The following is a 27,912-nucleotide window of genomic DNA, read 5'->3' as shown; positions in this document are numbered from 1 at the left end:
CAAACTGACTAGCCTTAAAATTCCTATTTAATTCCCGTCACTTTTGAAATTGGAAATGGAACTGCACAAGATGGCTTCTGGTGCGTCTGGTTTCTGTCGATCTCCTGTTAGGGTTGTGCAGTAAACCCCCACTGGTGTGCGTGGCTGTAGTTCCTTGATTCTCATTCCTTATCAGGATTTTCTATTTAATTGTTAAACCCAGATATAATCCACATATTCATCTACTTCCTTATTCTCATCAGCATTGTTTATTTATTGTTAAAAATCAGATATAATAGACACATACTAGTTTCAGGTGTACAATACAATGATTCAGTATTTATACACACTGTGAAATGATCACCAGAATAAGTGTAATCAGCATCCATAGCCCCACGGTTACGATTTTTTTTTCTTGTGATGAGACGTTTTAAGATCTACTCTCTATGCAACTTTCAAACATGCAATACAGGGACCATGCTGGACTAGTCATCCATTCTTCTGTTGAGGGGCGCTTGGTGAAACGTCACTTTGTGGCTGGAATGAGCAGAGCAGCCGTGAGCACCTGGCCCATGCCTTTTGGTGACCGTATGTGACTTCTGTGGAAAAATACTCAGTTGTGGAACTGCTGGGTTATAAGGTATTTCCCAGATATTAGCTATTTTTTGCCAAAGTGCACACACTAATTTACACCCCCATTAGCTCTGGGGAGTTTTTATAGAGCTAAATTTATTCCGGCCCAAAGACTCCCCTTTATTCAGAAAAGATGCAGTCTTTGCAGCTTCTCTGTTATTAAAAATGTCCCTTTTGTTTAACGGAGAATAGGATACTTACAGTTTTTTCAAAGTGTCTCCCACCCCTCAGCTGATGGGATTATTTGCCACTGAGGGCCACAGCTGCATCCCTCCCTGGACCCTGCCCTTGGCCTCACCCAAGGCCATGCCCCCCCCCCAACTAAGGGTGGCCCAAGGCTGGAGTACAAAAGTCTACCCCCCTCTTTTTATTGACTGATGAGGTTTTTTTGGATAAGACAAGTCTCCACCCGGCCCTTCCCCCTCCTGTGTGCATCCTAAAGAACGGAAGGCAGGGCCTCAGACTGGCACTGAAACACCCTTGCTCACGGCACTGCCGCTCACAGCAGCCGCAGGGGGGCGCTACGTGCCTATCTCTGGCCAGCAGGGCCAGCTTCCTGAAAGTAGGACTCTGCTCTTAAGGCTTTCAGTTTTGAAATGCTCCTGATTTTGTAATGAGAACTACGTATTTTATTTTTGTCCCAATTCCACCTGGCTGGACAGGTTGCAGCTGGTGCCAAGTCCCAGGAAGCCACTGGCCTGCCGTCAGGGCAAGGGGATGACTTCTCCCTGCCTTGGTTTCCCATGTGGAATGTGGGTGACAACAGGACCTCCTCTGGGTGGATGCCCAATAGAGCCAGCAGGTGAGGGGGATGGCAAGAGAGCGGCCCCCGCTGGACACAGAGGGCATGAAGTCTAGGTGATGTCCATGTGCACTGGCAGTCTCAACCAGGATCCCTTCCCAAACAGACCTCCCAAGTCCAGCTTATCTCCTGAGGCTTCACTTAGCTCAGCTCCCATCAACTCCCACCTGGAACTCAGTCCCCTCCAACCTGGTTCCAGGTTCTCACCCTCACCCCCGTTTGTCCTCCCCATGTCAGCCACCAGAGGGCACCTGTGAGCACACGAATCAGGCCCTGGCATCTCCGTCTATCCTCCCCACAGCAGGCACCAAAAGGCTAGCTCCTGCGAGGACCAGAATCGGGTTCTGTCCTTCCTCTGCCTGCAGCCCTCCAAGGCACCTACCTCACTCAGAATAAAACCTCAAGTCCTGTCTGTGACTCACAAGGCCCTGCCCCTGTCCCCTCCCTGTCCTCACCTCCTCCCTCTCTCCTTTACTCTCTCTGTGCCAGCCACTGGGGCACCTGTGAGCACCCGAGTCAGCTCCTTGCTGTTCCTTCAGCACACCAGGCACAGTCCTGCCCTGTGGCCGTTGCACGGGCCGTTTCCTCTGCCTGGAAAGCTCTTCCCGCAGGTCGCAGCATGGTTCCTTCCCTGCGTGTCTTCCAGGATCCTGCTCATACGCCACCTTCTTGGAAAGGCCTTTCCTGACAGGTCTGCCTGAAGTTGCCACTGTTGCTCATCCCACTTCCCTGCTCTGCTTTTTCTTCATAGATTCAGTCACGGTGACAAATACTGCTCCCCCTGCCTCCCACTGTATCTGCAGCACTGAGGTCAGTGCCTGGCACCCAGGGAGCCCTCAAGGGTATCCTATTGATGGAAGAGGAGGGTGGGGAGAAGCTGGAACTCTTGCACACGGCTGGTAGGGATGTGAAACAGGGCAGTCACCGTGAGAAAAGGATGGCGGCTCCTCCAACTCCCAGAGTTTCCCTACAACCCAGAAATTCCACTTCGGAGCATTTATCCAATAGAAGTAAAAGCAGAACTCAGAGGTTCGTGCGCCCCTGTTCACAGCAGCATTATCCATGATGGCCAAATGGGGGAGACAACCCAAGTGTCCACGGATGGATGAATGGACGGTGGTCCATCCAGACAAGGGAGTACTATTCAGCCTTAAAAAGGACATTCTGTCACCTGCTACAGCATGGATGAACCTGGAGGACAGTGTGCTGAATGAAATGAGCTAGACCCAGAAGGACAAATACCATGTAATTCCAATCACACGAGGTCTCTGGAGGAAATCAGATTCACAGACAGAAAGTAGATGGGGATGCCTGGCAATTAGTGTTTAATGGGGACAGAGTTCCAGTTTGGGAAGACGAAGTTCTGGAGACGGGGACCAGGCAGCGGGGATGGTAGCGCCACACTGCGAATCTAATGCCGCTGAACTGTGCACTTCAAAATGGTTGATGGTCAATTTTATGTTACATCTATTGACCATGATTAAAACCTTTAGGAAAAAAAATAACTGAAAAAAGACAGCGGATAGCCTGCCATCCATCTTCAGTTTACAGAAAGGCAGGGGGCTTTGTCTTCCTAGTATCTCTGTGAGTGGATGTTGCTCCCTGCCCCCCAAAAGGAGGTGCCTCTCTTGCAGGATGCTCCAGCCCTTAAGGCAAGTGAACTTGAAGTCAAGAGCCAAGCAAGAGGACCTCAGATCAGGGCTCCTGGTGCCCAAGTCCCAGCCTGGGGTGGAAGGCCTCCCCGAGGAAGCTGTAGCTATGGCTCCTGTGAGCTCAGACCCCTGCCCAAAGGTGCCAGGATCCAGGTTACCCACAGGGAACCAGATGACATCCCGGGGGCCCTCAGAGCCCCTCCGCCAGCAGGAAATAAGCCAGAGGGGCCGCAGCGTTTAGGAACAAGATTTATTCCAATTTAAAACAATTCATTTCAGGAGAAAGATATGAAAAGTCAATTTCCATCAGTTATCTCTGGATTAAGGGGTCAGGGCCCCGACACACTGAGCAGAGCCTGCTGTCCCACCCGTCTGGACGGACCAGCCTTTGGCTTCCACAGGTTGGCATCGAGCTAACCGTGCCCATCCCCCAGCACGCACGACAATACATGCATTTCAAATGACAAAAGGTTTAAAAACAGCATTTTTATATAATATTCTTTTTTAAATAGGTTAAGGTTTAAATCGTCTGAAATCAGGACTGTAATATACAAGTATAACCAGACAGTGTTCACCCCACTGGCCGCAAGTTCCCGCACTGCCACTAGGGGGCATTGGCACTAGGACATCTCTCAGGGAATTGGGTGCTGGGCATTAGCTGTACTGTGACCTGACACCATGGGAGGAGCTGGGAGGTTGGCACAAGAGAGAGCATTAGGAGTTCATCAGGGTAAAAATCAAAGACATCATCTAACCTGGCATGGGACCAGAGAGGGGCTGAGACCTCCTGTTCTGGCTGGCACTGACACTGGCACAGAACTGGTCTTGGATTCCCCTGGGACACAGGATGGCCCTGCCCTCAGCTCCTGGGGTGGGGTCAGGCCCATGGGGTTCCAGAAGACCCAGGCAGGGGTGGTTTGGCGCTCCAGCCAACCTTGGGCTGTGGGAGGCTTGGCACACTACCCCCTCTGTAAGAGGAGTTGATTCTTTGGGTGCTCCCCCACATGCTCACGCCACCCGTCAAGAGCCCAATCCAGTTCCCTTTTTGTGATCTGGACCCTTGAGAGACCCACTGCCAACAGCGCCACCTACTTCCCCGAGACTGGGGGCGAGAAGGGGGGATTACATTCAACCCTCGCAAACAGATACACAGCACAAAAGGGGCCCTTTCTGGAAAACTGGCTGAGAGGCTGGGATTGCAGGCCGTTCTGCCCCCGGGTGGGGCTCATCGCCAGGAATGCAGCCGCCCCCACTTCTGCCTGCCTTCCACTCCCCATCGCCCCGAGGCCCTCCTGGCTTTGTCCTGCTGGTGGGACTGGGAGAGGGAAAGCACTGGCTGTCTAGGTGGGCTGCATTTTTGCATTGTTTCTTTTGTATTTGTTAATGGTGCCAAACAGCGCAGCCAGCAGACTGCTACTGTTGGGTGCAGGCGCAGTGGGGAGGGCCGCTGTGGCTAGCGGTCCATTTCCCTCCCGTGTGTGCAAAAAACAAACACTGTAGTGTTCAGTCTACATTGTATGAAACGCCACCTCCACCCCACTAAAGACCAGCCCTCTGCTTGTGCCCTCCCTCCGAGCTCCTCTGGGAGGGGCCACCAGGCCAGGCAGCCCGTGGCTCTGGCTCAGTGAGTGGCCATGGCCTGGAGGCCACCCAGGGGACAAGGTGCCAGCTGCTGGCTCCCACACAACCCTCGACAGCTCTGGGCAAAGTGCCCCTGCTGCCTACTTGATTCCCAGCGGCTCAGGGCGTAGGGGTCAGCAAGTGTGTGTGACGGAGGCCACCATGCCTGGGAACCACCGCAGGACTCTCCCTCAACTTCTCTCTGTCTTGTGGGGACAGACCTGAGAATATTCTGAAAAAGTCCCCAGCCCACTTCATCACTGTTTCCAAACTGATTACAACATGGAATGAAAGCAAGAGTGATGCCCATCCAAGTGGGCCCTCTCCCGGCTCTCGGGCCATGTGGACTCCCGAGGGCGCTCTCCAGCATAGGTGGTGAGCACATGACCCTCGGGTGCATAGGCAATAGGCCAGGGAGGGTTTCGAGCAGACCAGATGGCCCCAGAGACACTGCCCAGAGCACCCCCCAAGCCCCGGGGCTCTCAGAGGGCGGTGGGGACCAGGCAGCCACCTGAGGCTGAGAGACAGGGTCAGGAGACGTCTCATTCACTGCAGAGGAGCCCATACACTTTTTGTTTTCCCTTAAAAAAAATGGTTAGGCACTTCCCAGGGTGGGCAACAGGGGGTGCCACCCACCCCCACTTCTTGGAGTCCAGTGAGCAAGAACACAGCAAAGTTGTGAGGATGGCAATAACTTAAAAAAAAGGAAGAAAGAACAGTCAGTCACAGTCTCCACATCTCCACGCCAAGGGACCAGGGCCACGGGCGGCTCTGTCCCACGGCGGCCCGAAGTTGCGGCCCTGGCTGGGGTCGGGGAAACTGAGGGAGGCCTGGAGGCGCGGGGGGGCAGGGCACTCACGTGTCTCATCTCTGCTTGTCTCATTTTTTTTTCTTTTTTCCATTTTTTTCTAGAAAAAAGGCGAGCCACAGTCAAGGCCAGAAAAAGGCAGCCTGCGCTGCTGACAAAAGGTGAGAAGGCGCACGAAGTATATAGAAAGAAAGATGTGCATCCCCTGATAACTGTGAAATAAAAACCATTTGTTAAAAATATGAAAAAACAAAAAAACAAAAACCCCCCAGCTCCGCCGCGCACAGAGCCGCTATCACACCGTCGCACGGGAGGGTCTGTCCCGTGGGCTCCCCACGGGGTCACACCAGGTTGTACTCCTTCAGGTTGAGCTGCAGGATGGTGTCCTTGACGGCCGCAAAGACAAAGCGGATGTTCTCCGTGTCGGTGGCACAAGTGAAGTGCGAGTAGATGATCTTGTCACTGTCAGGGTTCAGGTCCACAAACATCTTCAGGATGAACTCCCGGGCGGCCTGTGCGTCCCGCTGCGGCCCTATGGGAGGTGAGGCGGATGAGTCAGGCCTGTCGTGCAAGAGACAGGCACTGGCATGCCAGCCACGTGGGGCAGTGTATGCCATGGGCTCTTGGGCCAAGATGCAGCTTCAGGGAGGCAGCTCTGTGTGTGCAGGCGTGCATGGGGCTCTGTGCAGGCCCTTGGCCCCTCAAGCCGGGACCACTGCTGCTATATACAATGGACACTCGCCTCACCTCCAAACTAGGGCCAACCTTCCTTCCCAGCCTCACTCCACTCCGTTCCATTCACACCGCACCACACCCACCCACCCAAACATGGACATGTGTCCACACACGTGCACATATGTGCTCAGACCTGTATGCATGCACACACCCATGTCCACATACAAACAGCTGCCACCCCAGCCACTACCTCTCACCGCCGTGCTGGCTGTCCCCCCCAACTGTCTACACCCTTGACCAGAGGCCCCTGCCTGTGATGTCTACCCTGCCCAGTCCACGGTCTGCACTCACCCTGAAGTGCTGCTCCCATGATCTCCTCACTGTTCCCTCCCCTCCCAGCAAACCTCCTGCTTCCCCCCAGAGGGAGTCCCTGTCTGTGCCGCCCCACCCAAGAGGCCCAGAGGGCTGAGCTCAGAGCCCGGCACCCTAACCGCTGCCAGGCCTCACTCAAGTCTACAGCGCAAGAGCCAGTGGCCCAGGTTACTAGGCTCCCAGCCCGGGCAGCACCACCTGCCCTGGGAGGAGGGAGTGACCGAGCGCACCGGTGTACAAACAGCTACTGCTTGTGCATGACTGAGCAGGGTGCCGAAAGGCAGGTGGGATGGTCCACACGAGTTGTCTGCCCTCCACTAAGAACTCGGCTGACCCAGGGAGGTGTTGGGACAGTGTTTTCTGGGTCACTCTTCATTCCCAGCACCATGCTCCTCCTTATGGCCAGGCCACTGAGCCCACAAGAACAACTCGCTCAGCAACCCTCAGAGGTCCCTGAATGGGGGACTGGGAACTGTGCACCCCCGCGTGTCCCTCCTGTTGCTATGCACTGACTGCGAGGTGCACCCTCCCACAGACAATGCTCCCTGGGGACACAAGGCCTTTCTGCCCATCAAGTGTTGGGAGAACCCTGGACGACACAGTGAGAACAGCGCTGGGGCCCAGGAAGTCCTGACTGGCCCTAACCACGCACCAGCCGGAGGGAACCACCTCCAGCTGTCAGATGAGGACACCAAGGCCCAGAGGGGGAAGGGGACTCGCTGGAGGCACTTGGCTCGCCTGCTCGATAGACCCGGCGAGGCCTGGGATCTCCAGAATGTCTCCCATTCTTCAGGGGCCTCGCAGGAAGCACAAGGCCCAGAGGGGTGAGGACACCCTGGAGCTCACCGTCAAACTCGGGGAAGTAGTCCACCAGATGGGAGTACAGGATCTTATCCTCCAGCAGGTCCTTTTTGTTGAGGAAGAGGATGACCGACGAGTTCTGGAACCAGGGGTAGGTGATGATGGTCCGAAACAGGGCTTTGCTCTCCTCCATGCGGTTCTGCAGAGGGAAGGCGCCAGGACTGATGAGCCCCCGGGGGCCCGTCCTTGGCCGAAGCCCTCAGAAGGGCAGGGGGGATGGTGCCGGGGAGCCCTCACCTCTGCCCAGGGCCCCCCTTCCCCCCGGCAGGCCGAGCACTGGGAGGGGTGCCTCACCTCGTTGTCCGACTCCACCAGGACTTGGTCGTATTCACTAAGGGCCACGAGGAACATGATGGACGTCACATTCTCAAAGCAGTGGATCCACTTTCTCCGCTCGGACCTCTGTCCTCCCACGTCCACCATCCTGCAGGGGACGGGAGTGCTGCAGGGACTCAGTGCTGGGCTCCACAGACAGAACTACTGCTGCTTCTGCCAGCAAGCCCCTCTCGCCAGCACGGCCCTGTCTGCTAGAGCCCTGAGGGCCCCCAACACCTGGTAGAGCCACAGGGGCTCCCCAATACCCATTAAAGCCCCAAGAACCTACCAATACCCATTAGAGCCCCGAGGGTCTTCCAATACGCATCAGAGCCACAAGGGCTCCTCAATACCTGCCCGATCCCCAACAGCCCCCTAATACCTGTTAGAGCCCACAGCACCCCCAATATGTGTTAGAACCACGAGGACCCCCGTTATCTGTGGGAACGAGGAGAAAACAGCACAGACCTGACGTCAGGCTCCGAGAGTGACTGACTCCTGTCCTGACAGGAGCACTCAGTCTAAAGCGCCAGAGGACAGGCATGCGTGCTGGGTGTGAAGCGTGGACCCAGTGGGACCTGCAATGGGTCCACCCTCCAACCCCACATCCCACCCTCACGAGGAAGCCGCCTCCCCTCCTTGGTCACCACGCAGCATCATCTGTAAAACACTAGCCCCCTGTCTCGACCTCCACCATAGGGACACCCAGATAGACTGAGGGGCGTTCAGCTGACGGACACACGCATCAGTCACTGCAAGAGAATGAACAGACGGCTGCACGGAGCGGAGCTGGGTGTCTTGTCACGGGGTGACCAGAGCAGGCTGCGACATTCCCTGTCCCCTACCCAACGTGAGAAGCAGGAAAGAAACAATGGGCCCAGAAACAAAAGGGCAGGTGGGGGAGGAACTGGGGCCAGTGTCTGAGAGTCAGCGTGTTACAGGGGCTTTCTCCTTCCTGCTTGTGAGTTCCCTAGGTTTCCGATAATGAGGAAAAAGACTGTTTTTAAAAAGGAAAACAAAGGCTATAAGGGAGAGCAGCCCTCAAGCCCCCCAACCTGAGCTGGAGAAGGCGCAGATCCCCACAACTGCTCCCCCCACCCCCGCTGCTGCGTGGAAGGCAGGGCTCAGACAGAAACGGCACTGGGGCGGGGCTGAGGCACAGGCGGCCCCGCCAAGGCTGGCCCAGGCGAGTCCACCTGGCAAGGATTTCTCAGAGGAGACTCCAGCAAGTGCAGGTGGAGGGTGGACGTGCCAGGGTGACTGTGAAGGGACATGAGAGTGGTGACAGACCAAGAGCCCTGTGCTTGGATGCCAGACACACGCTGGCAGCTGCAGCCAGTCTGAGAATGCCATCGGGGACGATGGCGTTTGGGGCCACAGCCTTTCAGGCGCATGAGCCTCCCTGGCAGAATTGGGCTGAAATCTGGGCCCCCAGGGGCCAGGGCTCCACACGAGATAACCCCTTGGGACCAGGCTCTTCTCATACACTGGAGCAATCAGGCCATCCTTCAATGACATCTGAGCGCCGACTGGGGCCAGGCCATGAGCTCAGTGCCAGGGCCCCAGCCTGTCTTCCGTGATCACACAACCAGACCAGTGCATAACTGGACGAGGGCACGGCTGGATGAGACACAGCTGAACAAGGGGCCTTCAGGACCCCTCAACTCTCCACAGCACCCCTGTGCTGGTAGAAACTCCAGACCACTTTCTGATCCTGCAGCACCACTCAGCACCCTCCCTCACACACAGCCCCGTCCTGAAGACGCCACCAGAAGGCCATCTCCCCCAGGCCGCCTCTGGCCAGCCCCCAACAGTCACTGGGGCCTGGCTCACTCTGACACTTGGGGACAATTACTTATTCATAAACCTCTTCTCCCATCCTGGATCAGAAGCTCCCTGAGGGCAAAGACCAGTGCATCTTTCGCTGCCCCCCACCCCCCGCCACAGGGGCTTGGAGTCTGGGAACAAAGAGCCCTCAGAGCGGCCCCACAGCCCCCCAGAACACCACCGCCCTTGGGAAGCCAGGACACAGGCACCTGAAGATGATGTTCTCCAAGTCGAAAGGGTATTCGATGATGCCAGTGGTAGGCACACGGACCCGAAGCACGTCCTGCTGGGTGGGCAGGTAGCCTGAGGTGGCGATGCGGTCCACATCGGTCAGGTAGCTGCAAGAGAGCAGGGACAGGGCTGCTCGGGCCAGGCTGCGAGGGGAGAAAACATCCCAGCCACCACTGGTCCTCCAAGCAGCTGGGAGGGGCCTGCAAGGGTCTCTCCAGCAGGGGCCGAAGCAGCCTGGAATATTCAGGACAAGATGGGACAAGGCCTCCCCATCCCTGACCCGGACAGTAAGGAGGAGGTCATTCGCTGGGCCATGGGACAGAAATGATGCCGACCAGAGAAAGACTTGGGAGGCACTCTCCAATTACAGCTGCCCTAGGTCAGCTGCTCTAGGAGAAAGGGGACCAGCACCGGGGTTTCCAAGAGAGGCTGCTGTGCTAAAGGGCTGACTTTTGAGAAATGAACTTACTATTTTAGGATTGTTTTAGATTCACAGAGAAGTTGTAGAGACTCAACAGAAACATCCAGCACACACCCAGTCTCCCCACCATGAAGGTCTTCTGTTAGTCTAGCCCATCTGTCACAGCTAATTAGTCAGCATTCACAGCGTCATTAACCAAACCCGCCTTTTTTCCAGGTTGCCGCAATTTCCCCTACCGTCCCTTCTCTTTCCCCGTTCCCCGACCAGGACCCACGTGACCTTCAGCCCACTCTCCGGAGGGGCAGGCGGGCAGTGCCCCACTCACTACTTGGCGGAGTCGGAGAGCTGATACTCCCGCCGCCGGTCGTAGCACTCCTGGATGCCGGGGTCGTTCCACAGGGTCTTGATGGCATTGACGTACCGGTGCTCAAACGTCGTCACCTTTTCCACATCTACTTCCCGGATCAGGAGCGCATTGGCCTATGAAGGCAGGAGGGAGAAAGGCCGTGGGCTCTCCACGGGCCTGGACACACAGGGAGCACCCCTCGTTCCAGGACATGGCTGGACACTCAGCACCCAGCTGACCAGAGCTGGTACCACCGACTCCAGTTTTGCGTGAACACGAGAGAAAGAAACAAGAATGATGGCCACGGCTGTCCTTCGGGGCTAGGTCCTGAAGTAAACCTGAGACTGAGACTGAGGCATCTCGGAACAGGGCCCGCCTGGCCACCATGTCCCCGTCCGTGTGTTGGAGAGGGCTTTTGCAGGTGCGGGAGGTGTGTGCCGGTAAAGCTGTATTTACAGAAACAGGCTGCAGTTTGCCCCACTCCGTCCTAGATGCTGGTGGTCATCTACGGTCAAATGTGAATGGACTCTGAACTGAGCCTCAGCTGGAAGGGATCCTGCAAACCAAGACCCGGCGGGCCACAGGCTCAAGGTGGCCCCACACATGTGACCTCCCAGCCAGGACGGCGGGACTGGTAGGGGTCCCTGAAAACCTGTGAACTGGGGTAAAGGTAAGAACATACCCATCAGAGACACATCAGAAACCTGACTGATCTTCTCAGCCCTAAAAGTAAATGGACTGACTTAAGCCTCCTTTGGACAGATATGGACTCTGTGTCATGCATTTGCCCAGGGAAAACTTCTGGGTGTGTGAGCAGCCCCCAAAAACAGATCTACAAAAGTAAAGATAAGGGAGGTCACCAGCAAGAGCTATGATGAGTGCCAGCTGCTGGAACAGCCCCTGGGGAGAGCGGGCTGTCACTAGGCATGTGCCTAGGAGAAATGAGAAAAGGTGTGCAAAGAAAAACCTGTTCACAACTCTGGCTGGTGTAGCTCAGCTGATTAGAGCGTTGCCCCCTAAACTGAAAGGTCGTGGGTTCAATTCTAGGGCACATGCCTGGGTTGGGGGCCAGGTCCCCAGTTTGGGGGCATGTAAGAGGCAACTAATGTATCTCTCACACATCAATGTCTCTCTCTCTCTTCCTCCCTTCTCCCTCTCCAAAATTAATGGGCATGTTCCCCAGTGAGGATAAACAACAACCTGTTTGCAAATGTCACAGCGCTAGAATTCACAAAGGCTAAAAAGTGGGGACCACCAAATATCTGTTGATGGGCGAATGTGGTCCATCCACACACTGGAGTATCACTCGGCCGTGAAAAGGGGTGAAGCTCTGACCCTCGTCACAGTGTGGATGGACCTTGGACACATGATGCTCATAAGAGGAGCCAGACACAAAAGGTCACACAGGGTGTGGTTCCATTCATGTGACACGTCCAGAACAGGCGCATCCACAGAGATGGGAAGTGGGTTCATGGTGGCCAGGGGCTGGGGAGGAAGATGGGAAGTGATTGCTGATGAGGACAGGGTATCTTTTTGGGGAGATGGAAATGGTCTGGAATTGAATAAAGGTGATGATGCATCACTCAGATGGTGCATCTGAGACTATGTTAAAAACGAGTTGTGGCCCTGGCTGGTGTAGCTCAGTGAATTGAGTGCCAGCATGCAAACCAAAGGGTCGCCGGTTCGGTTCCCAGTCGGGGCACATGCCTGGGTTTCGGGCCAAGTCCCCAGAGGGGGGCACGTGAGAGGCAACCACACACTGATGTTTCTCTCCCCCTCTTTCTCCCTCCCTTTCCCTCTCCCTAAAAAAATAAATGAATAAAAACTTTAAAAAAATATTCCATAAAAAACAAAACAACAACAAAAAAAACGAGTTGTGCACTTTAACAGGTAACTTGTATGGTATATAAATTCCATCTCAACAGAGCTGTTACTTAAAAAAAAAAAAAAAAAAAAAAAGAAGCAAGCCCCGGCTGGTATAGCTCAATGAATTGAGCATGGGCCTGTGAACCAAAGGGTCGTGGGTTCGATTCCCAGTCAAGGCACATGCCTGGGTTGTGGGCCAGGTCCCCTGTAGGGGGTGCATGAGAGGCAACCACACATTGCTGTTTCCCTCTCTCAGTCCTTCCCTTCCTCTCTCTAAAAATAAATAAATATTTAAAACCAAAAAAAAAAGAGGGAAGTGACACCCTCATGGGGTCACCAGGAGGGTCAGATATGGTATGTAAAACACCTGGTAGGACAGGGGCCCTCTGAGGGGTCAGGAAGCAGGAATTCGCACAGCCCACCCCAAGGCAACTAACCCACTGAACAGCTTCCAGCACACAGAATGGGGGTGCTAACTACCTGACAGGGAAGCCTGGGGTCCCACCAGGAAGTGCAGGCCCAGCACTTCCCCACTGCTTCCTGCAGTCCACGTGCTGCCCAGGGGCACCTCCCAACAGCCGAGAGCCTCACCTTGTTCTGCTCATACTTGTACAGGATCTTCAGAGTCTCCATGGCCCGGATCATGGCCTGCATGGCGGTGAAGATGTTCTGGTAGACCAGTTTGGTGAAGCCCCGCTTGTCCTCCTCTGAGTAGCCCGCCCCGTGGATGATGCGCATCTGCTTGATGAACGTGCTCTTCCCGCTCTCGCCCGTGCCTGTGGCACGCAACACGGCCCAGTGAGAAAGCACCGCGACCAACATGCTAACAGCTTGCAAGCTTGCCACGTCCCCACATCCCCACTCAGTGTGCCAGGGGACGAGCCTCTGGGACACATGCTCCTGGCCCCAAGTGGCTCGTTGGCCCTCAGATGGGGCCCAGGACATGACCACTCTTTGAAGCACATCCCTGAGATTCACCTCAGTCGTCCCCCACCTGCACCATCCTACACAAGAGGACACAGGCTCAGAAAGAGGAAGGATGGTCCTGACTGGTATGGCTCAGTGGACTGGGTGTCACCCCACAAAGCAAAAGGTCACCAGTTCAATTCCCAGGCAGGGCACATGCTGGGTTGCAAGCCAAGTCCCCAGCTGGGGGCGTGCGAGAGGCACACAGCTGATCGCTGTCTCTCTGGCACATCGGTGTTTCTCTCCCTCTCCTTCTCCCCACCTTCCCTCTCTCTAAAAGTAAATACCGTATTTTGCCGTGTATAATGTGCATCCACGTTTTTGGCCCAAACTTTTGGGGGAAAAAATCTTTCGTTCATTTTTAATTCAATTATTTATTTATTTACATTTAGATACTTTTTTTTGGTATTATAAAGGAATTTTAGCATTTATTTTTGAACATATTACGGTACAAGAAATTTTGTGTAACAAATAATTACAAAGTGTAAGAACAGACTGAAGGTATTTCAGGTACTACCCACGTATAACATGCATAATATGCATCCTTATTTTTCCTTCAAAAACTTGTGCAAAGAAGTGCATATTATACACAGCAAAATACAATCTTAGGGTAAATAAAATCTTTAAAAAAGAAAAAGAAAAAGAAAGGATGACGTCTGCAGGATGGTTAGCACGTAGGCCCACCACAGGCAGGCCCGTCCCCTGAAGTGCCCTACCAGGTCGTAGTGCCAGGAGGCGAGTGGCCGCCACACTGGGTCTGGCTCAGCGCAGGTCAGAACTGAACAGGGCTGCGGATGTGGATGGGAAGGCCCACGGAAGTTACATGTCTCTCCACCAGATGCCGCCACCTCCTTACCGAGTCAGGACAACTGGCGACCTCGCCTTGGGAGTTCACTCAGCCCTTCCCCAAGCCCATCCTGGATCCCAGTCTAATCTGACAATGTTTGTCGACACGCCCACCGCACCCCCAACTCCAGAACAGTCTCCTTTAGGGTAGGAGTTGGGTATCTGCATCCAAGGCCATGGCAGGGAAGGCGAAATCAAGTTGCAGGGCACAGGATCATCACCCCAAGGTCCCCAGAAGCTCCTTCCTCATTAACCCCAAACCTGTAATCTAACCCAGCATCAAGACATCCCAGGGAGCACCCCCTGACCCTGGCTCCATCCAGCGCGATCACAGCACTGTGTCCCATGTCCACCCAGAAGGTGTCACCCACTGCCCTCCCACCAACAACCACATCTGCTCTCTCATCTCTGTCCCGCTGTGTTGATCGGCGCCTCACTGGACCCCTTGATGTCTCATCTCTTCCTCAAAAAGCACGAGGGGCACAGCCACCCTACCGAGCTCTTCTAGGGTGAGCGCTCTGACCAGCCCCCACCTCGCTGAGGTTCTGCCCGAAAGGAGCCCCTGGGCCAGCTGCGTCCTCGCCCCACCTGGAGAGGAGGCCCTCATCCCAGTGCAGGCCGCTCAACCAGGAGACCTGCGTGCCCCTGAGCCCTCCAGCCCCACTCCAGCCCCCGATCAGCCCCGGGGCCCTCTCTGCTTCCACTTCTCACCGCCCTGGTCACCCCACTTTCGTGCACCCCCGCACACAGGGACGGCAACTGCAGTGGTTTTAACATGTCCACAAATCTCTGAGGAGCTGAGGCCTCCCACCAACAGCCACGTGAGGAAGCCATTGTGGAAGGGGCTCCTCAGCCCCGGGAGCCTTCAGATGAGGCAGTGCAGCCAGCAGCCCGACCGCAGCCTCAGGAGAGACTCCAGACAGAGCCACTCAGCTTCCTGGTCTTCAGAATCTTCAGCTACTGAGTTTTGGGGTGATTCGATTATAGAGCAACAAAAACCCTCTAACTTCTAAGAATGCACTGCCTCAGACCCTACTCAATAACACAACAAAGGTCCTCTCTCACCGACTGAGCCCCTCACCCCCTTCTGGGGACTCAGAACACCCCAAACTTGCCAGAACCCACCCTGCCAGGATCATCTTCAGCACCTTCTGTGAGTCGCCCTGCGTCTGCCCACCTCCATTTGGCTGCCAGAGCTGAGCCTCTGTCCATGGTGCCATCTGCTCACAGCCGCCTGTGACCCGGCCTTCACCCCAGGCAGGCAGCTCCCCTTCCCGGACACTGGGAACCACTACCACCGCCTGCGTGGGGAGTCTCTCTGCAGGGGTCCGTCACCAGCCTCGGAGCAGAAGCTCCTGGAGAAGAGGCCAACCCCACGGGCCCCACAGTGACTGCACCGCCCTGCAGCCAGGGGGCCCCCCCGACCAGCATCCGAGTGACTGACCACAGGTGCCTGAGCTCACTAGGCGGACCCGAGCCACAAATGAGACACGTCGCAAAGCAGGGACCTTGGCTGTAATTGCCTCTTTCTGCTACTTTATCAACTACCCCAGATCCTTTCTGCAATAAGTAAATACGGCTTTGGTTCTGTCATCAAGTGGTAATCACCCCACACCATCCTACCTCAGCCAACGTCCTCCGCCAAAACGTACAAGACGCCGAACACCTGCCTGCTCCAAACCCACCGGAGCTCCAGGGGCAGGAGAGGGGAGCGGGTCCGCGCACGTGACCCCAGGCCTCCCCAGAGAGACCCACGCTGCCCCTCCCTCACAACACGCCACGGGGAGGGGTGGGCGGTACACTAGCAATGTCATGCCGTGTGTATTTTCCTCCTGACCAGGCCCCACCCCTGGCACTGCTGACAGTCATCCTGGGGGCAGGGCGTTGCCCTGGGCACTGTGGGGTGCTGAGCAGCATCCCTGGTCCCCACCCACTCGATGCCAGGGGCACCCTGTCAAGACCACCACAGAGCCCCCAGATATCACCCAGTCTCATAGGGATGGGCTCAGCCCCGTGCCGACAGAACGCTTTCACACAGAGCTAAGTGCCCTGCTGGCCTGTCTGGAAGGGTCTCTCACTGGCCACAGCAAACAGGTACAAGACTTAAAGCCACACACCTAGATGAGGCCACACCGGGCATGTCGCACCCTCAGTCCCCAAGGCCCCGCGTGCTGCCGATGCCCCAACTACACAGAAGGAAAGGCAGCCTCGGCCCTCACGTGAGGGCGCTGGGAGGACACGTGATGAGGCTGAACACGCGACTGCTCCCTGAACGAGGAAGGAACGGGAACGGGCCTCACATCAGCGTTTTAAAGTGAGGGCGAAAGTGATCATGAGAGCCCCCCACGGAGCTCTCCAGAGGCAGTGCAGGCACACTGAGGGGGGGTCATACGTGCACACAGGCACGCACACATCACCACCCATACACATGCGTGCACGCACACATGCAGCCCACGTGAACCAGTGTGAGACGCTGCTCTGGCCCCAGGACGGGGCGGGAAGTGCAGAGGTGTGTCTGTCGAGGGGTCCTGACGCCACCTCATGATTGATGAGAAGCTGCCAGCCCCTGGAGACGTCAGGGGTCAGCAGGCAAGTGGCCAAGGTCACGCAGGTCCCTCCAAACCCTCAGCCACCGGTCTGCAACGACAGCAGCCATAACCAACCTCCAGAGAAGGCAAAGGGCACAAAAAAAGCTCAAGCATGTGGGACAGTGGAGGCACTAATTCATTTAATTGTGACAGTCGTTTTGCAACACATACCTGCATCAAATCACTGTGTGGTACACCTTAAACCGACATGCCCACTGTCAACTGTGTCAGTAAAGTGGGGGGAAAGCAAAAGGGACACCCCAGGGACAATGTGGCCTGGGGCACGGAATGGACAGCCATCACTTTTTGAGGAACGTCAGAGAAAGGAGGCGTGGAGGCGCCAGCTACAGAAAGGGGAGGTCTGCTGGAGAGGGCACCGCGTGTCACGTGTTGCCCGTGTTCTGGGCCAACAGAGACCGAGTGAGGATACGCCAGCGCCAGCTCCGAGCATGAACCGCCAAGCCAGGAGCAGTGGCATGGGCGGCAGGAGCCAGCAGGTCCTCTGCCCTGGAACAGGACAGGCCCGGCTGGCCAGAGAGGTGCTCAGCCACCACTGTGCCCAGAGGGAAGGGAGGGACAGGCTCTGGGCCACACAGTGCCAGCCCAAGTAAACTGTTTCAGATGCTCTGGCTTCGTTTTGAGCTGGCTGCTCGGTCTCCTAGTCAATTCAGCCACTGCCACATCTTGTCAGCACATGTCACCTGTGACAGACTCTCTAGCCCCAGGATCCTCCATGCACCTGACCAATGTCCGCCTGCCCAGAGAAGTCTCTGGGTGCGAAGCCTGCCTGGACCCCATGGCCACCCACCCACTCCGGTGCACACTCTCCAGGGTCCTGGTCAGCTAGCTGTGCCCTCCTGCCTCCAACATATCCTGCCCAGCCCTCGGTCACGCCCCACCTAGGAGATCTTGTCACACACACCGTTCCACAGTTGCCCCCCCTTTGAGAAAAGCAAGCCCCCTCCTCAAGCAAAAATCTGCAAGACACCCATGGTGGGTTTCATTCTGCCCATGTGTACTGGTCCTCAACACACACTGCACCCCCAACCATGCACAGGGCAGCTGTCTGGACCCACACGTGGCATTCCAGGTAGCTTTATTTATAGTGACCAAAAAGTGGCACTGGCCCCATGTCCTTCATCAGGCAGACAGTCACAAACTGTAGCCCATCCATACCATGGACACTACTCAGCGATGACAAGGAAGCCCCCTGGACACACCCAATGGTTGACGCGCCACAGAATCGTGCCAAGTGGGAAACACTCAACCCCAGGAGGCTATATGCCTTCTGGTCCTGTCTATATAGCACTTCTGAGATGACACAGCTGTAGAGAGGGAAGGTGGGTGGGTGGGTGCCAGGAAGGGGCAGCAGTGTGGAGAGGGGGACATGAGCGTCCCTCCTGTGCTGTCAACGCTCAGGGTCCTGATAGTGGCTGTGGGGTCAGGTGCCTGCTCAGGCGACGATACTGCGGGGAAGTGACACTCTCACCACCTCCCCATAAGGCAGCCGAGCAGCTCCAGGTCCTGGCTGTAGGCAGACCTCAAGTTCACATCCATGGGACCCCCTAACCCTGCCTCCCTATGGTTTCTTGGTAACACAACAAGCCTAGCATTTTGAGAAGATGTCTGTGGGCACCTGCAGCTGTGTGCCAGTGCTCCCACCCCAGTTAAATACAAACCACCCTGTGTGCCCTTCCCCTCCAACCATACAGAGCTCCTAGCACAGAAACCCCAAATTCATGGTTTCCAAGAAACACCCAGCACGCTAACACCCCAGCCGTTCTTTCCAGAGGCCACCCCGGCCATTTACTCTGTATCTGTGAGGTGTGCAGTTCTTATTTTCAGCACAGTGAGGACGAGCTCCCCAAAACCAAGGGTCTGCCTGGGGCCTCCTGTCCCCGGCCCCTAGCACAGGTCACAAAAGGCCCCGCACAAAGTTTCCCCGATAAGCCTGACCCAGTCCACAGTGCTGGCTTCGGCATGCACTCCCACAGGTCCCCAGGTCCTCTGAGCTAAGGCAGGCCGGACTTGACCTCTGGTTACTCCGAGAACAAGGGCGGGGGGGGCCTGGGAGTACAGCTCAGGAGTTGAAGGTCTCCCCCCGCCCAGCTGAGCCCCTGGAAGGTGGCTACAGCACCTGCTCACCCGTCCATGGGGCTAGTGGGTTGGGGGACACTGCAGGGCCGAGGCCTGCAGGACACCCCCTCGTGCACCCGGTCCTGCTGCCACCAGGAAGGTAGTGTGAGAGCTGCCCCTGCTGAGACCGGCCTTCACTAATTGGCTGAGATCTCAGACTGGATTAAAGGAAGTGAGTCTGAGACCCAAGCCCTGGCAAACACTCCCAAATGTGGGAGAGAAAAGGGGTTCAGCCCCATGCCGGCTGCAACCTGGAGCGCGGGAAGGACGGCACTTATCTGGTACCACGGACAGACTCAGGTTCGCAGCCATCGTACCCACACCCCGTAGGCGGGTGGCCTCAGTCTGGCAGTAAACACTGAATGTCGTTGTTAGAAACTGGGGTTTGGGGCAATCACCAGGCTGTCCGCCACTCTGGGGATATGGGTGGTGAAGCCAGGAACCCCCAGGGCCACAGGGAGGCCCAGGCCACAGCACTGCCAGGGACTGGGCTCCTGCAAGCACAGCCTGGGACTGCAGCACGGACCTCAAGCTGTGTCAACAGATCCGAGATCAAAAAGGGGTGCCAGCCTCATGCAGGGAGATGCAGGTAATACAAACCCCTTGCAGCTGAGGAGAGCTATTACATGCCCCTCTCAACCCCACTCATCCGTTCCTTCATTCGTTCAGTGGTGCAACTATCACCCCACCTCCCCCTGGACAGGTGAGGGAACTGAGGCACAGAGACATTGAGCGGCTTTGCTGAGATCACAGACCCAGAACTACAGGACCTCAAAAGACTAGGGTCTTCTGGCTTCACGACCACAGTGTCTCCCCCACCCCAGGATTTCCATCTCCCCTGTTCCACAACCGCTGCCACAGGGAAGTGAGAAAACGTAAGCGCACTGGGGGAAGTGCTCCTCTGCCAGCCACAGGGCCACCAGAGAGAACACGCCAGCGGCCACCTGCACTGATAAGAGACAGGAAGTAGGAGAGAAACACGAACCTATGGACTCATCACAACATCTTGTCTCCACCCAAGGCTGACCTCAGTGGGGCTGACCTCTCCTGCCCAGGGGCCTCCAAGGTTCGACACCCCTCAATCAGGACACCACCTGCTATAACTGAGGCCGCTGTGCAATGGCCTGAGGGTGCACTGGCCCTGCCCACCGTTTCAGTGGGTGTCTTCTGAGCCCCCACTTTTATCCCCAAATGCTGGGTCTTTTTAAAAAGGACTTTACTTATTTTTAGAGAGGGGGAGGAAGGAAGGGAGAGAAACACGGATTGGACCCTGACCAGGAATGGCACGAGCCACCAGTCCCACCACCTCCCGCCCCGCTTTTAGTCCACTTGTGGGTAGGTGGGCAGGGCCTGGGGGACAGAGATGGGGATGGACCCTGCCCAACTAGCTCAGCTCACTGACATCACCACCGACTCAGGTGAGGAATGATGGGGCAGAGATGGACCACCCGCTCGCAGGTCACACTCGCACCCCCCGGGGGTCTCCCTGAGGGGTCTGACCTGTCAACTCTTGTCCCTCCCAACTCTACACCCCACATCGAGGTCCACAAGCAAACACATCATGACAGGAAAGGCAGGTTCCACCCGTTACAGCTGGAGTCGCACCTTCAAAGGCGCATATTGTGCACCCACCTCCAACAGCACCACCCAGGTGCCGGGGATTAGAAAAGGTACCAAGATAGCCAACCCTGATGGCCAAGGTCTGGGGACCCTGCTGCAAGACAGGGAAGCCCGCTCCCAGACTTGGTGCTGGCCGAGGGACCGGCTGGCCAGTGTGGCCGGTGTGAATAAAAACAACAACAGCTCCCGAGCTTAAAACCCATCACCGGAGCACCCTGCCCTCACAACGACCCTAAATTATCGTCAGTTCACAAGGGAAAACCGAGGCTTGGGAGTCACACGTGGACAGAAACCCCATTCCAGCACGTTCTAGCACTTCCCACCACAGTCCTGGCATGGATACCTACCTCCCAGGGCTATTCCCACAGCTTTATTTTTTTTAAGATTTTATTTGTTTATTTATTTATTTAGAGGGAGGGGAAGGAAGGGAGAAAAGGAGGAAGAGAAATATCCATGTGCAAGAGAAACATCAATCGCGTACCTCTTGCACGCCCCCAACTGGGAGCCTGGCCCGCAACCCAGGCATGTGCCCTGACAGGAATCGAACTGGCAACCTTTTGGTTTGCAGGACAACGCCCAACCCACTGAGACACCACCAGTTCCTGCAGCTTTTTAAAAGGAACTTATGCGCACTGGCTGGTGTGGCTCAGTAGATTGGGTGCCGGCCTGTGAAATCAAGGGGTAACCGGCTCGATTCCCAGTAAGGGCACATGCCTGGGTTGCGGACAGGGTCCCTGGTGGGGGGCACATAAGAGGCAGCCACACATTGATTTTTGATCTCTCCCTTCCTCTCTTTAAAAATAAATAAAATCTTAAAAAAAAAAATTAAAAAGAACTTATGCAAAGCTTTCATTGTATGCCATTCCATCCCATTACAGAGGCAGGGGCACCAATCCCATCCAGCAGATGAGGAGCCCAGCCCGGGAAACATGAGTGCGTTACCATGGTCTCACCCTAGAGCAAGCAGTTCCCCTGCTGCCCACCTGGCTGGGGTCAGGGGAGCAGGTCTCGGGGTGGATGAGCCCAGCCCCCAATGGGGAACCTCAGAGACAGGCAGATGTAAGCTGTGCCCTGGAATCCGTGTGCCTAAGCAGCAGAGCACAGGACCACAGGCAGGTGGTAATGGGGCTGCCTGAGCAGGGAGCCTCGCCTGCAGGCAAGTTGGGGCATCAGGGGGTGCTAGGTGACTCCCATTCCACTCCCCTGGGGGAATTAATTCAATCACAAATCAGTAACTCAGAACACACTTCTGAAGCCTGCAAGGCTCTGTGACACGTGGCAGTGGGGTGGTGAGGACCTGGAGGTGGGGCAGGGATGGGGGATAGCTAATGAAGAGGTATCACCCTGGCAGGGTGACACACCCACAACCAGCCAGGGCCCTAAGGCTGAGAGTCACAGGGAGACCATAGGCCTAGGGGAACGGGGACTATGAACGACTCCGTCCATGAGCCAACCAGCTGAGGTCTGGGGTCCTGGCTCTGTGAGCATCCTGAGTTCCACCAATAAATAATCCTACACAGGGGCGTTCCCAAAGCTCTTGGCGAAGCCCTAAATCCCATCCACCGCTCAGGAACACCAGGCCACAGGGCTACCTAGGCTGACAGTCCCCCCTGAACAGGGAACAGCTGCTAGGAAAAGAGCACCCTTTGGGGGACCAGAGATAGGACCGTTCCTCCCCACTGCTCTCCAGCTCTGTCCACCCCGCATGGCTCACAGGTCCAGACCAGACGCACCCAGCCCAGGGCCTGGAGAGAGAAGAGAGAAATGCACCCCTCTGCCAGGGGTCCTCATCTAAGCTATGTCTGGTCTCCCGCACGCCACTCCAAATGTCCAGGGCCACAGGCAGTGGTGACTGCAGCGGTCTGTGGGACTGCGCCTAGGAGAACTCCACCACAAGAAGCAGAAAGTGAAACCTTCTGTGGTTACGTGTCTGGGCCCGAGCACTTCCTCCAGTCTCACAGTCTCACCGCGGTGACCGGCACGGCTCGGCACACGCAGAACCATGCCGGGAACATGTGTGTCTGTGCACACGAAGTGCAGCGTCGGCCCTGGCCCTGGAGCTTGGGGACACACCTGATGAGGCCACGCTCTGAGCACCCACGACATGAACTGTCCTTTGTGGGGAGCTGTTCCCGGGGTTTGGTCCTGCAGGCCCCATGGGAAGGGGACAGAGCCTCATCCAGGCACTGGGCATCCTCCTGGGCTTTACGGGGAAACAGACAGTTGAGTCCAAGGGCAGTCTGGGCTCCTGAGGCACTTCCAGGGACTGCACCAGGGAGAGCAGACCCTTTTAGCCAAAAACATTTAATTTAATTGTAATTTAAAGTACATTCAGACTCCTGGGGTAAGACGAGGTCCTTTCACAGCCCTAGGGGAATCAAGGGGAGAATGAGAGGCCACCCAAGGGTACTTTCTGCTCTCAGTCTGCAGGGGATGTGGCCAAGCCTCCCTGCCAGAAGCCAGAGGCCACACTCCACTCTGCACCTCAAAGCACTGAGAGGCGCGCCCTTCCCGCCGGAGCCACCACACCCCAGGCCAGATTCCAAGCCTTTTCACCGCCCTGTGGGGCCCAGAGCTGGCTGACAGGAAGCCTGCGGAACTGACCGCCCTGCTTTATTTAGAAATCCCTGGAGCCACTAGGCTCAGCCTGGTCAGGACGCTGGGCCTCTGGGCCTCTAGAACGGGCTCCCATGGAAGGCCCTGAGTTTCAAATGGGAAACCTGCCTGGAGGAACAGACAAGGGACCCCCCTCAGTGGTTTTCTACCAAATGACAGAAACACCATGGCAGAGGTCTGTGCCAGAAGCAGAGCATCTGCCTGGGAACCGCCCCCCACCCCCCCCACCCCCCCCACCCCCGCCCCAGAGCTTCCAACTGGGCCTCAGGGCTCTGGTCCACAGGATGGGAGAGCGATGCATGCTGTGGGGACGGCAGCGCAGACACAGTGGCCGTCCCGCTCCCCACCAGACACAACGCATTGACAAGGACTCAGCCAGGAACACCAGAGCTGTGACACTGAAGACCTGCATCCACGCGTTCACATGTACACTGTGTGCTGAGTGCACGCACATACAACTATGGACCCAACAAAAACACGTACTTTTAAGCAGTCACAAAACATTTGACAAATAATATACACTAATGATAAGCCAGCGCTGCAACACGCATTTTACCCCGTGTCCTACCACCATGGGACAGGGGCTCTAGGAACAGAGGTGGTCCCGCCCCCAGGGCACACCGGGTCATGTTTGGCAATGTCTGTGGTTTTCAGACTGGGGGTGTTCCTGGCATCAAGCGGGTGGAGCCAGGGATACTGCTCAACTCCCCATAGTGTCCCACACAGGCTGACCTGGCACCACTGCAGAGGGGGAGACCCTGCTGTGTGGAAAAGAGATGCCTTTTTGAGGTGATGAAAGTCAATTTTAAAAAGGAACCATAGGGGAAGAACCAAAGACAGAGCCCATAAGGCTCCCCCAGTCTGAGGGCCAGAGTACAGCTCCAAGAGCTCCACAGGTTGGTCCCTCTCACCACCAGGATGGGACACTGAAACCCCCACCAGGCTGAGAGCACCACCAGTCATGTGCACACAGGCCCATGGTGAAGTGGGCAAGGGCCCTTCCAGTGATGGTGTTTTGCACCCCCTGGTTTCAAACCCAGGTACCAAGGCAGACACCACCAGAACTTCAGAGAAACAAGCCCCCTTCAGCCCAGACTCCAGCTGGAAAGCTCAGTCTGCCCCTCAATTTTCTCCCTGCAAAATGGGGACAGTCCTCGGCCAGTGGCTGGCTTACAGGAGGAGAGAGGCTGGAATGAGTCCCACACTCAGGTAGGGCACCAGGCAGAGGGTACTCAGTAAGGATGCTCTCCCTGCACCCTCACACCCCACCCTGTCCTCTGGTCATCAAAGTCTTCCCAGCAAGGAGTCCTCAATCTGGGGGGACAGGCTGCCTGGTCATAAGTGTCCCCAGGGTTCCCAAAAAAGCCCCAGGCCCAAAGCCTGCAGGACTGCTGGTAAGGAGCACCTCAGGGTCGGCCCCCACCCCCACATCCCCTGGGCCTCCACCCGGCACTGATGGCTACCCTTGTGTCAGAGCTCTTCACCACGGGCCTGTTAGCTCACGTCACCCTCACTGCCTTATCTGCCCCCATGCCTAGGGTGTAACCTCAAGAGACAGGTGCTGAGCCCCTGTTGTGCGGACAGCAGTGGGCTAGGAGCCCCCCTAGGGTTGCACAGGAGGGGAAGAGTAGAAATGCAGACACAGGTGCCCTGCAGCTGACTCCCCATGCCCTCAGACAGGCATTGGCCGCTTCTAGATCAGCTGCCCGGTTTCTGGGGGACTTCCGGGCCCAGGGAGAATGCAGAGACATACCAAGGCTGCAGAAGCACATGCTGCTGACTTGTGGCCTTGACCCTCACATCAATCTTGAAGCCTAGACATGTTAGGGACAGGCTGCAGAGGCGCCTGGAGGCTCACACAGCCCCTGATGGAGGCCGGCTGGTGGTATTGTTAAGATACCTCTAATTTCCAACGCCCTTCCAAGTTAAACGCTACTGCCCACTGCAAAAGCCACCTACCACAAGGTCCTCCTAAGTGCCACTTGAATACCACTGCACATTTCCTCCAAACTTTAAGGTTACTCTACCTGTCTCTCCTGTAAAGGCGGCCTTTTCATAGTCTTTAGGTAAATCAAAATACATATATTTGGAAAACAAAATAGGGGAAGTATTTCATCAAAGGGAGGACCCTGACGGTGAAAGAAGCAATGCATTTCAGCCAAGACCCGCTGCCTCCCAAAGGGCCACCAATGCCACTATCCACTATCAGGAGCTCCACACGGCCTCTAAACCCTACACCCCCCCCCCCCCCCCCCCCCGCTCCTGCCCCAGGCCCATCAAAGCTACCTCTGAGCAACTTGCAAGTATTTCCAACTTCCCCACAGTCCAGGAATAAAAATGAAACAGGGCTCATAAAGGGCAGGACCCAGGTTTCTGTTTTGTAAATGACCTTCTTGCCTTTGACGGCATAGGTAAGTCCTTCAACAGCCCTTATTTGGGGTGACAACACTTTGCGGACAGCTGGGCCAACTCACTCCTTGCAACAGGTGTGCCCTGAGGGGGCAGGGACTCCAACAGGAAACTTCCCGGGAGGAGGAGGAGAAGGAGGACCCAGGAGAATCAGCTCCCACAGAGGTGAAGAAAACGACTTGCAGAAGGTTGATGAGTTGGCCAGTTCTGAAAACCTGCAAAGACTTAGGACCCCACCTGCTCCCAGCTAAAAACAGAAACGTCCAGAAGAGAAGCAAGTCTGTCTTTCCCCCAAGGTGTGTTCCCTTTTCAGGAGGGAAAAAGTTTTTCCCCCCCGCGGCGAGGAGGGAAGGATCGGGAGCTACGGGGGAGCTACAGAGACACAGAAAGAGCTTGAGGGAATGGGGGTGGGGGGGGGGGGATAGGCCCTGAGTACAGGGAACAGGGCTCCACCTGGTGGGAAGAGCAGAGATGGGATCATGGGAGGTGAGGGGCGCGTCTGCGGATTACGACCCAAATGTCTGGGCCTGAACAGATGCTGGGGGACACGAGGGGGGATACTCAGTTGGGTAGAAACAGTGGGAGGGCCAGCCCTATGCAGGCCGGGGGCTCATCTCGTGAGAAGGGGCAGAGGACAGACCCTCCGGGGCTCTGGGGGCCCGACATGAACAGAGGTAGGGCTGACCCAGCAAGGATCGGGGACCTCCCATGGACGGCACAGGCTGAACCTGAGGATTGGGGATACGGCTGCGAACAGCAGAGGCAGGGGCTTACCCCCAGGGTTCCAGAAACTCGACATGAACAACAGTGACAAGGGCTGGTTCTGAAGAAACCTGAGACCTCATGTGCACAGTACAGGCAAGGGCTCACCCCACAGTGGACAGTGCAGGTGGGGATACACCCCGCAAACTGGGGTCCCCGTCATGCACAGCACAGGCAGGGGCTGACCCCGAGGCCCCAGACCCCAGCCGTGGACAGAACCGACGGGGGCTGACCCCCAGTCCCCTGTCTCCGAAGTGGACAGCACGGGCAGTGTCGGCCCCGCCCGACAGCACGCGAACCGTCGGCTGCGGACCCCAGCAGGCCCGGCCCAACTCACCGAGCAGCAGCAGCTTGAGCTCGCGCCGAGCGTCGCGCTTATCCCGCCTTAGCTGCTTCTCGATCTCGGCGTTGATCCGCTTGGACTCCTTCACCTCATCGCTGAGGCAACACGCCATCATGGACTCCAGAGTCATCGTCCCGGCCCCGGCCGCCCGCCGGCCGCCCCCGCCGCTGCCCCCCGGCCCGGCCCTCGCCTGGAGCCGCCCTGTCCACGCCCGCCTGGCCCTCGGCGCTGCCCCCCGGGCCGGCGGGTCCACTCGGCTGCTTGAGAACGCCGGTCCCGCTCGGCCGCGCACTCCAGCCTAGCCACCCTGCGTCCGCGCCACCGCCGCTACCGCCACCGCCAACCGCAGCCGCCGCGACCCAGCGACAGCGCCGTACAACCTAACCCTCCAGGGCACAGAGCCGACGGGCGGGCGGCACAGCCAATGGGAGAAGGCGGCGGCCAGCGCGCCCGCCGCGAGGGCGGGACTAGTGGCCGGGGGGGCGGGGCGGGGCGGGGCGAGGCGGGCGCGCCCGCAGTTTGGTTGCGCCAACCTGGGAAGGGGGACGCTCAGCCCGGAGCCAGGCGGGGCCGCCCGGGATTGTGGGAATGTGGCGGACTCCGCAGGCGGGCTGTGTGGCGCTCGGCTAAACTCGACGCGGTTCGGCCCTGCTCCGCTGTAGAGCTGGGAGCATGGACCCCGCCAATGCGGTCACGGGGCTGGGAGACCCCAGCCCCACATGAGACGTAGGGGTTCCAGCCTTCGCGGTCTCCTGGGAAGAGCCTTCCACTCATCCATTCCTGGAACAAGCATTAATGGAACGCCTCTTGTATACTGGGCCTGGGGGCCCCCCATTTACGCAGCGCCTGCTAAGTGCCACGTATGCAGCAAGCTTTAATGGAGTGACTACTCAATAGCACACATGGATCAAGCACTAATGCAGCACCTGATATCTACCAGGCACACACCAGACATTAATGTAGTACCTGCTATACAGCAGGTATGGGCCAGACAGGAGTGCAGCACCTGCTATCTGACTAGGCATGAACAGGATTAATGTAATGCCTGCTATATACCAGAGAGGGCAAAAACATTATGGAGTGCCTACTGTAAACTAGGCATTAGTGCAGTGCCTGCTACATTCCAGGCGGCAAACAAGCATTAATGAAGTGCCTACGGTATACCAAGTGTTGCTTTAAGCCCCTTAAGCCAATCCTACTACCCTGTTGATATTCTTG

The 27,912-nt window shown here is 56.7% G+C and overlaps 1 protein-coding gene across 1 annotated transcript; it reads right to left on the bottom strand.

Annotated features, from left to right (window-relative positions):
• Positions 1-3,297: 3,297 nt before the first annotated feature.
• On the bottom strand, positions 3,298-27,056 carry GNA11 (G protein subunit alpha 11). The gene is made up of 7 exons (XM_024568888.4): positions 26,689-27,056; positions 13,000-13,184; positions 10,522-10,676; positions 9,754-9,882; positions 7,697-7,826; positions 7,388-7,541; positions 3,298-6,026 (listed from the first exon to the last, which is right to left on the bottom strand). Exons 1-7 carry the CDS (start codon positions 26,822-26,824, stop codon positions 5,836-5,838), a joined length of 1,080 nt encoding a protein of 359 aa, XP_024424656.1. The 5' UTR covers positions 26,825-27,056; the 3' UTR covers positions 3,298-5,835.
• Between the last annotated feature and the right edge of the window lie 856 nt (positions 27,057-27,912).

Source organism: Desmodus rotundus, chromosome 9, assembly GCF_022682495.2.
Source record: "Desmodus rotundus isolate HL8 chromosome 9, HLdesRot8A.1, whole genome shotgun sequence".
In the NCBI taxonomy this organism is placed as follows: domain Eukaryota; kingdom Metazoa; phylum Chordata; class Mammalia; order Chiroptera; family Phyllostomidae; genus Desmodus; species Desmodus rotundus.
Note: the sequence above shows the minus strand (reverse complement) of the source record. Positions and strands in the feature narration are given on the sequence as shown.

Excerpts from the sequence above, each read along its gene's own strand:
- GNA11 (XM_024568888.4), bottom strand. The coding sequence starts at position 26,824 with ATGACTCTGGAGTCCATGATGGCGTGTTGCCTCAGCGATGAGGTGAAG. Across the intron at positions 9,883-10,521 it reads CTCTCCGACTCCGCCAAGTA|CTACCTGACCGATGTGGACC; the intron begins GTGAGTGGGGCA and ends GCTCTCTTGCAG. Across the intron at positions 7,827-9,753 it reads TTGGAGAACATCATCTTCAG|GATGGTGGACGTGGGAGGAC; the intron begins GTGCCTGTGTCC and ends CGTCCCCTGCAG.